This window comes from Limanda limanda, chromosome 21 (genome assembly GCF_963576545.1).
Source record: "Limanda limanda chromosome 21, fLimLim1.1, whole genome shotgun sequence".
NCBI lineage: Eukaryota > Metazoa > Chordata > Actinopteri > Pleuronectiformes > Pleuronectidae > Limanda > Limanda limanda.
This window is the reverse complement of record NC_083656.1, coordinates 3,724,456-3,734,701: the sequence shown is the minus strand read 5'-3', so window position 1 is coordinate 3,734,701 and position 10,246 is coordinate 3,724,456. Positions and strand designations below refer to the sequence as shown.

The 10,246-nt window shown below is 42.8% G+C and overlaps 1 protein-coding gene across 1 annotated transcript; it reads right to left on the bottom strand.

Annotated features, from left to right (window-relative positions):
- Positions 1-2,812: 2,812 nt before the first annotated feature.
- On the bottom strand, positions 2,813-6,787 carry LOC133028054 (ORM1-like protein 3). The gene is made up of 3 exons (XM_061095249.1): positions 6,599-6,787; positions 6,165-6,316; positions 2,813-4,501 (listed from the first exon to the last, which is right to left on the bottom strand). Exons 1-3 carry the CDS (start codon positions 6,770-6,772, stop codon positions 4,366-4,368), a joined length of 462 nt encoding a protein of 153 aa, XP_060951232.1. The 5' UTR covers positions 6,773-6,787; the 3' UTR covers positions 2,813-4,365.
- Positions 6,788-10,246: the final 3,459 nt, after the last annotated feature.

Here is a 10,246-nt window from a genome sequence, read left to right as displayed (position 1 = left end):
TCGATATTATATTTGTGTTGTTTAATTAATTAATTGTGATTGACTGATTGAATTGTAATGGGTTAAGATTAAACTGATGTCATTCCAACACAGGGCTGTAAAACCTCAACCCTCAGCCAGGAAGAGAGGAGGTTAGACAAAAAGGAGCAGATGACATCATGTCAGATGCTGGGATGTTCTCCGAAATAAGAGTGTTCACAGCTTCTGAATGTGAAATAATATATAAAAGTTGTCAATGTAATAGTTGTCAAACCAAAGGCCTCCTCTTCAGCCTTCATGGGTAATCAAAGCCTGAAACCACATGTTCTTTGTTCCGGAGAAAGCCTCCCGAACTCAGTCTCCAAGGATTCCGCATGTCCTCTGTTTTCCGGACAACTTCACACAGAGGTGTGAAAAGCCACAAGGGTCAACTCCTATTGGTCACTCTGGACCCCATGACGTGTGAGGTCGCGGGCCAATATAAGGACACTTCTCCCCCTCCTTTTCTCTTTTCTACAATCCCTCCAAGGCAGAGGCTATCCAGCCTCTCTTCTCCTGCATCGCCGAGGGGAAAAACCTGGCTGCTCTTTTCTATTCAACTCTTTGAGAGGAGGAGAAGCAGCTTCCAGCTCATCTCACCAAGGAAACCTCCTCGCAACCTCAAGCTCTACCAAACTCCTAGTAGCGACTCAATGTCCTGCAGGAGAACTTCAACCAGCAACTGAGCCCCACAGCTCAACAGAACCACAAAGGCAGAAACCATACGATCAGCCAGGAGACCTCACAGAACTGCGAACTGAACTGCCACTTCCTTTTTCCCTTTTCCACAGACGGGTAACACATCTGGGCTTAATAATAATAATAGGCTGTTTGTTCGATTCTGTGTGGTGTTTATAAGTTTGATTTGTGTTGTGATACTTTGGTTATAAGTTATTCGAAAGTAACATTCGTTTTTTATTGCATCAAATGCGTCAAATTTTAACCAGAGGACCATGAATTCACTTTCACATCCGCCTCAGTTGTCGGCCTCTCAACGCTCGTGTGACGTAAATAGAAAGTGGAACTAGAAGTATCTCGAGGGGAAGGCTTAAAATGTATTCAATGAAAGAATTTAATTAAAGTTACCATGTATCCTTGTCGCCTTGGCAACAGTACGATTTCATCAGTGGGATAATGACTGGAACACTTTCCTCTCTCTTCCTCTGTGAACGGTCACCACACAGGAAACATTTCATTAAGTGAATTCCAGTGTTTGATTCACCTCATCATCTTTACTCTCACTTAATGGATGTTTAAAAGGCTCCTGGTGTTGAGTGACAGAGCCTGTATCAGTTTGCAGTGTGAGGATGAAGTGTTTGATTTGAAGTTTCCAGGTGGAGCTGACAGAGCAGAGAGCACGAGGGTCTGAAGCCGGACAGACAGGAAGCTAAGGTTCATTCGTCTGATGGCCTGCAGACAACAAACTGTGACTGGGGGGTAATCAGGAAGCTGTGAGGAAGCTCACATCTGAAATAATAATATGCTTGAGTATTTACAATGTTTACATCCTGGTTTGAGCACAAAATAACAAGTGAAGAAATAAATGAAAGGCTAAAAGAATAAGTTTGAAGTCTAATTTTGAAAGAGGATTTCATTTTTTGTTTGGTTTTTGAGCAAGACGACACAAAAACTACTGGACAGATTACAATAAATCTCAGTGGAACGATGTCTTATAGCTCAGATATGAACTCAATAAAGTTTAATGCAGATCTCGATCAGGATTTTGTTTCTTCACTTTCTTTAACATGGTGTCTTTGATATTTTCAGTAATTTCTCAGGAAATAATTTGTTAATCTAGATGAAAAAAATCTGATATATTTCAGGTGTTGATACCAACGAGTGTGTGTAATTTGGTGCAGCTTTATTTGATTTAAGGGGCAGTTATGCCGAGGTGTGCGCTCTACAGAGTGATATTCTAGATCCAATCGTATATTAGTAATAAAATTATAAACAAAGAACAGGCTGAGCATAGACATTAGGTAAAAAAGTTGATCTACAAACCTACACCACCATTCCAGATACATTATATATATACATATTTGGACAGTGTAGTCAAACCTTCCTCTAGTTTGGTACATTTCCTTCAGTGTCCTCTGTGCAAAAAGCTCTGGAAGTAATAAAAAATCCACTTCAATAAAGGGATCGACTGTTATGAGCTGTTTAAACATGAATCAAATGGCCTTAGAGAAAACTCCATTTCACATTCACACAAACATAAGCTTGACTAAACGCTACAAGTCAAAACAAGTCACTAACTCATGGAGACATGGCAGCGCACCAGAAACCTGTTTCTGTTTCACATTAACACTCAGTCCTCCAATCTTTCACACTGGATTTAGATTTAACATTAAATTCCTCTGGTGTGTTACATGCAGTTAGTTTTTCTGCTAAGTTAAAAAGCCCCAAAGAAAACACTGCTCCTGAAATGTTAGGATTTCTGAGATACTGACAAACTCTGGAAAAAGAACAGAGACATTTCTGGATGATACTTACAAAATACTGTATTTTGGAGTCGTACACTCTTTACAGAACATCACACTGACATTTCCTTCAGGTACCAACGAACAGAAACCACGAGCAGAGCTTCACATTTTATCCACAATTAGTTAAAAAACGAACTGATGGTCACTTTGTGCAACAACATCTCATATCAAAGCCCTTAATGCTGATCATAACATTTGAAATCATCCTTTTCAAATGTCACATCAGACTATCAGTCCTTTGATAGAGATTGAAACCTAAAAATGAATCTGGACAAATAAATTTTTTTTAAACTTTAAGTAAAGATGGTTTCACGTGTTTATCTGGAGATTTGCCTGTTTTGAATAAATAAAATCAAAACCCTGTTAAACCAGCAAGTCACATCCTACATGTTAAAATCATTACTTCACATTATAGAACAATTCCAGAGGAGACTTGTCAGGAGGAAATGGTTCATGGACACTTCAGCTGTCCAAAAAAGTGATTACACTCTAATTAAACATTCATCAATGTGATAAGAACCAATAACAGAAACTATCCTGGATAAAAATGATTTGATGTGAATTTTACTTTTTAGTTTGGTTCATGTCCCCTCCACTTACATGGAGGAGGTGGCGTTTATAATGAAAACCTCAAAAATAACTTTATTTATGACCTATACTGCAGCCAGCCACCAGGAGGAAATCTAGATGCTTTGGCTTCACTGTCAAGTCGTCCATCTTTATATGGTTTGTGGTTCACAGCTTTACTGAGAGCTTAGTGCCCCCTAGTGGCTAATAAGTAGATTGATGTAGCTTTAAATTGTCCATTTAAACATTTTCATGAAGGATATAGACAATATTTCATTTTTAAGAGCTACGTCAAATATTTGACACTAAATAGGTTTGAAGACAATATTAAAAACACTTGAACCTTTCATGATTGACAGCTGCACAGTACTTAGGACTGCTTGTGTGTACCTAATAAACTGGTAACTTATCATTTAAATGCAGAAATACAACGATCATGTCGATGTAATGGGACCTGAGTGCTGTCACAGAGCAGTTGTAGGCATGTGTCCCCATATAAAATCTAACTATGAGCAAAGCAATGACAGGAAAACGTGACCCTTCCCTCAGACGGCAGAATCTTTGGTTATGTTGGATCAGCGCAGAGCTCTCGTGCATTTCTTCTGCTCTTAGACCAGACGACTCAAACCGGGACAAGTGGAGTCCAAATATGGACACAGTCAGATAAAATAAGAGTTGCTCAACTTAACTCCTTTGACCCTGAGCGGAGCAGCGAGGGCTAAATGTAAAACGCTGGGTGGCTTCTGGTGTCTGGACTCTGAAGTCGTTCACAGTTCCCTCACCACGTCGTGACGCTGTCGCTACTTGAGCCCAGAAGCCTCGAGAGAGAGGAAGCTCAACATGGGAGAGAAGCTGAATAAACACAGAAGTGTAGCATTAGCTAAAAGAAAACTAAGAGTACTGTCTAAGGTGCTGATTGAAAATGGCACAATATCAGTGCAACTACTTCTTCCTCTAACTTCTAAAAACTGGCATCTCTACACAAACGGACATGATGTAATATATAATTCCTCTTTACAAATGCCTTTAAAGTGTCTGTGGAAAACTTGTAAAAAGGCGACAGGCCTCAACAGTACACTTTCCCTTTCTCCTCTCTCTGTAAAGAGCCTGGTCTCTTTCCCGGGGTTTGGAGCCATGGCAGCGTCCCAGCGGGCTTCATTTAGAGTCGGCAGGCAGAGTCCGGAGCCAAAGAGCAACAGATCCTCGTGGATCTGCGGCCAAATCAGAGGCCTGATCCTCTGCGTGCTCTCAGCAGGTCCCTGGGGACTGGAGGAAGGAGGTGTCCTCTTCTGCCTTGTCAGTACTTATTAATCCCAAAGATCCTCACGCCGTGGAGCTGCGGCAGCTTGGGGATGAGCACCGTGAGCAGGGAAACCGTGTTGACCACAAAATGGACCCGGTCGTATTTGGTGTAGAAGCTGGTGAGAATATACCTGAATGGGATGAAGACGAAGAAGAGGAAGTTACAGAGCGAACCTCTGAACAAGAGGGAGATATATTCACGCACTACAGGGGACAACAGATTGTGTTTGAAACCTCACAAGATGATCACTGGTGTTTCTATTAGGATTTTGTCTGTAAAGCTTTATTCAGGGGAACATTCAGAAAAGCAGTTCCCAGCACAAACCCTGACACCAAGCTGATGTATTTATAATATATACACATATAAGAAGATATCAATAATTATCTAAATGAATGTGAAATTATAATTATTATTTAAACAAAGATTTTTGCTCCTGAGCTTCTGGTTTTAAACTCTTTTTTATGAACAGAGATATTTTACAAATCTGAGGTTAATCAATTATGTGCTTTACCTCCACACTGTGCATTAATCATTATATCAATGTATTAGACTGTTGTTGTAATGCTATTGATGAAAATGATATTGTGATAATTATTAATGTTTTACTGTCCAGCTAGAGCCAATGAGAGAAGAAGAAAGCAGCTGTGCCCATGTGATGTAAACAGAGTTTTTAAATAAAGCTACACACACACAAACACACACACACACACAGCAGTGTGGGGGGGGGGGGGACTGTACAATGAGGCGCTGCACATCCTGTTCTCTGCTGAACAAGGGAGGAAATAAGAAAAGCTCCCTAATGAATCCTTGTTTCCATCTGGAGCCTTGAGCTTGACCACTTGTTTCTTCCTGCTGGAAACAGTTGGGGGGGTGGGGGGTGGGGGGGGTTACACCTGCAAAACTGCTCTCACCACAATGTTCAGGCCGAGCTGGCATGTCAGCCCCAGGGAGCCAGAGTGCTTCCTGTAAGCTGAAGTCTGCAGGTTAATAAGAACACTGCTGCAAACACTGAGCCCAGAACAAGAGGGTGGTTGATAATAAGAGAGCAGAGGAGAAGTGGATCAATAAACTCTCTTTGTGAGAGTGAACTCAAATATAAGAGCTACAACGACGACATGATGTTCACAGATGAAACATCAAATACAAGAAAAGATATTAAAGATATATAACTGTATATAAGATATATATTCAAATTATTCCTTGTTATCAAACCCTTGTGAAAAAATATTTAATTGAGGTTTGACCTTTTACAGTTGAACGTGATTAGAAATAACTATAAATAAAAAACACACAAATACAACTAAATATATAGAACTTGAGTTAAGCTGATTAGTAGGATTTGTCTGTATTGTTTATACTGTAGAATCCTCCTTTCGAAAGAGGCACAAAGACAGAAGACCAGATATTCTGTCAATTAAATAACAGAATATAATTACAGCCAATATGAGGTCACATAACTGACACCTTTCACCACAGTGTCAGTGTCTGTATATTGGTCCAGCTGCAGCACATAGAGTTTATCCATTTAAGGAAGCTCAGTGATTCAGGATTAACCAGCACAGGAGCACAGTGGCTGTATTTTGTGTATAAAGCAGATAAAACACAACTGGTGCTGGTTGTTCTTCTTACTGGTTTGTCTTCTCTGTCTAATGTCTGCACACAACCAATGGAACTCTATAAAAGCTCAAATCCAGCTTCTCTCATTTCTGTGACCGGACTCGTAAATGAGAAGCCTTTCCTGAACATTTAACAACATTTCTGAGACAAGCGTTGTGTTTGTTGGTGACACTCACAGCACAATGGGTGTGATGGTGAGGAACTTGCGCGACGCGGTAAACTGGACGCCGTAGTCCATCTGCTCCCAGTGCGTGAGGAGGCGTGCCTTGCCCTGGTCGGGGGTCTCGAAGGGCGTCCCCTTGACCGTGTGCAGGAGCAGGTACATGCACTGCAACAGGGAACAGACACGGAGACAGAACTGAGGTTACACACGTGGTGAACGAATGACTAACACCACTTGTTGCTCCTGGAACACAATCCCTCAGGAAGAGAGACTGAAAAGAGGTGAACTTTGATGAAGTGAACTGTGGTGGCGTGTGTGTGTGTTTGTGTGTGTGTGTGTGTGTCTGTGTGTGTGGGTGTGTGTGTGTGTGTGTGTGTGTGTGTGTGTGTGTGTGTGTGTGTGTGTGCATGTGTGTGCATGTGTGTGCGTGTGCTCGGCTCCACGGACCAGGTTGTGGATGAGGCTGGTGAGGGTCCAGACCACGGGCACGCTGGCGAAGGGGATGCTGAGCAGGATGATGTGCAGGAGGCCGACGCCCAGGATGTACGATAGCCACATGCCCCTGCTGTTCATCACCCGGGTGTTGGGGTTCACCTCGCTGTGCGCCGTGCCCACGTTCATGCTGCCGGCTGCGTTAACGCACACCTAACAGCCAATCAGGAGCCAGTATCTTTCCTGTAGCAAAGGTAAACAAGGAAGTCAGAAATGTGCTGACAAAATCACGCCCCTGCTGCAGATCAACTCATTGGTTATTGATTGAAAAACCTGTATATTACTTATTAGCATCAGAACTGTAGTGACATTAAATACTATAACACTATAGCTACAACATGAGCCACCATTCAATTACAATTACAGTTATATTGCAAGACACATAACGGTCCCCTGTCAGCCAATCAGAGATCAGCATTCCGCTGTAGCAAAGGTAAACAAGGAAGTGACGCGAACAGGGGCTGAACGAAGATGCTGACGTGTTTTAAAGTGAATTAAAAACAGAGAACAAGTCCGAGTGCGTCTGGTTCGCGACAGGAAACAAACGTCGCTTCTCATCTTCAACAACTTAGAGCCTGAAATGTAACAGGAAGTGACATCATGGGTTAGGGTTAGACTGCAGCCTCAGACCTGCGAGGAGCCGCAGGTTCAAGACTCACTGCGGAGAAGAATGTGTGTGTGTGTGTGTGTGTGTGTGTGTGTGTGTGTGTGTGTGTGTGTGTGTGTGTGTGTGTGCGTTTCACCGGGAGGCTGGCCACGCTCCGGTGCCTCGGTCCGACCCCCCCCCCCCCCCCCCTCACGGTCCGGGGCCACACATCCGCTGGTGCTCGTGTCCGCGGCTCCGATCCTCGACTCGCTTTTTCAGCATCGCTTTTTTTTTTTTTTTACTCTGCGCATTGCGACGTGATTGGCTGCCTCGTGCCACGTGGTCCTCGCCGACCAATCACCGCTCAATGCGTTGAAATGCCCTGGATCACGCCCCCTAGCGACGTCAGGGTGGAGGAGGAGGATCCCAAGGAAAGAGCATGATTGACACATGGGATATATTTATGTATATTTATATATCAGTGAAAATAGTGGAATGATATAATGTAATCATATTAATAAATAAAATAACCTGGGAATATAGTTTCTGACAGTAAATAGACTTATAAAACTATTGATTGTCGATTATTGATCTATGCGATTCCAAATATATATACACATATACATATACTATCTACCTATCTAACCATCCTTTCATTTATATATCTATCTATCCATCTATCTATCTATCTATCTATTTATCTATCTATCCATCTATCTATCCAACTATCTATCTATCTATCTATCTATCTATCTATCTATCTATCTATCTATCTATCTATCCATCCATTTACCCATCTATCTATCCATCTATCTATCCATCTATCCAACTATCTATCTATCTATCCATCCATCTATCTATCTATCCATCCATCCATATATCCATCTATCTATCTATCTATCTATCCGTCCATCCATTTATCCATCTATCTATCTTTCTATCCATCTATCCAACTTATTTTCTTCAAATCTTATTAGATATTGTAAAAATGCACGTTGCTGGATGACTGAGGCTTTATATTATTTTGATTTGAATAATTGCAGAACAGCCTTGATCTAATGGAGGCAACGCAGCAAAAGAAAAGTCAGAGAATCACAGATTTCAACCCAAAGTCTATTTTTATTTATCGTCTTCACTATTGACTGAAAGAATGAAATGCTGGATAAAGGTGAGCTGTCTCCTCAGGGTGTCGGGCTCAGCGTTGGAGACGTGGTGAGGAGTTTGAACTCCTGCAGAGACGCCGGTCCTTCCTGTTGAGAGTTGCCACTTGAGGAGGTCTGAGCATCAGAGCGGCTCTCGGGCTCCTTCTATTGGAGGGTTCCCAGGCATGCCCTGATGGGGAGGAGACCCCCGGGGCAGACCCGGACCTTATACATCCCATCTGGCCCTGAAAACAGCTCAGCATCCCTCAAGAGGAGCTGGGAAGCGTAGCTGGGGATAGGGATGTGTGGAACACCCTGTTGCCACCATGACCCGAACTCAGATAAGGGAAGGAAGGTGAAGTCTGGGCTGTAGCTGAAAGTCTAGCGAGCCACTCACATGACTCCCTGCAGCTTCAAGTAAAGAAACAGGGGAAAAAGACGCAGGTATTGTTGGTCTTGAGATAACATTTTAACACTCTCTGGTTCTCTCCATACCTCGGTACAAAAGGAGGCCTTGACTCGTCATGCAGCCAAGGTGAGAGGAGACCTTGCTGGAGGCGAGGAAAGCTGACTGATGAGGCTGATACTCTGCTCCTCAAATCAAAGATCAACAGTGTCGTGTTCCAGATCCAAAGATAAGCACAAATACTAATTTAGGGCCCTCAGTCGCTGGAGGCTGGGGGGGTCAACTGTGTTCTCCTTGCATGCGATGTCACAGGACACCCAGTGTCTCTGAGGCCTGTGATGAGTGGCATCAGACAGGTTTGGCCGGCTGACAGTGGACTCTCTCACATGCTCGTGGCCTCGGGTGCTGAAGCTGTCGTAGCTGTGTAAACCTAGAGGTCTGTGCAACTGCGAACGATGGATGACAGTGAGGTGAGATCATCGCTGGCACTGGAACAATGAACGAATACATGACAGAGATAAAATGCACCTCAAGAGGAGGAGGAGGAGGAGGAGGAGTCGTCAAGTTGTCATCTGGACATATATAACATTCTGGGACACATTTTGAAGCAGGACAGTGAACTCTTCTCCTGTTGTTTCCTCAAAATAAATACACATGTTTTCTCGTGCAGCATCAGTGAGAAGAGCTGAGCCGAGACAGAGTGGATCTGCAATATTTGCCGTAGGACACCTCTGGCTGCCACCGCCGATGATAAAATCAGAGCTTCAAAGTCCTGCGGTTGTTTCCATTTCTCCACAACCACACATTTAATAGATGTTTAGATAAGTTCCTCTGTAGACTACACTTCTCTGCACTTTGTGCGAATGCCCACGGGTCATCGACGCTGCGGTTGTCAGACCCAATGTGATTCCGTTAGCAAGGCCCATGCCAGTAATAAAAGGCTTTTAATGATGAGATGCATTTCATGTTGTAATCTGCTCCGGCGTCCGCAGCTGCGAGTCCAGTGTCAGTTATTTTTTATGTGTCATCAGCAAAGAATGTGTCGTTCGGAGGCACAGTCGACGATTCAGAAACTTGTAGCTATCGAGTCTTACAGGGGTTTTATGCTTGTTTGACATTTACAGTGTGTTGGAGGGAGAGCGTGCACGTTACTCTCAGGCTAATGCAGCTTTAATGGCTCATAAAACCACAACAGCAGCTTTAAAAGAAAATCTGGAGGAAATCGAAGCAGTTTAGTCTTTTTTGTAGCAGATATATGGAATAATTCAGTGTTGCTGGCTGAGGGCTTCGGTGTTACAGCCCTGTGTTGGAATTACATCAGTTTAATCTTGACCCATTAAAATCCAATCAGTCAATCACAATTGATTAACTAAACACAATTATAATATTGAATGTACAAACATCATTGAACATAAGCAGCTCCACATTTCATAAAGATTCATTTGCTTTCTCCTGTTTTATATAATTCC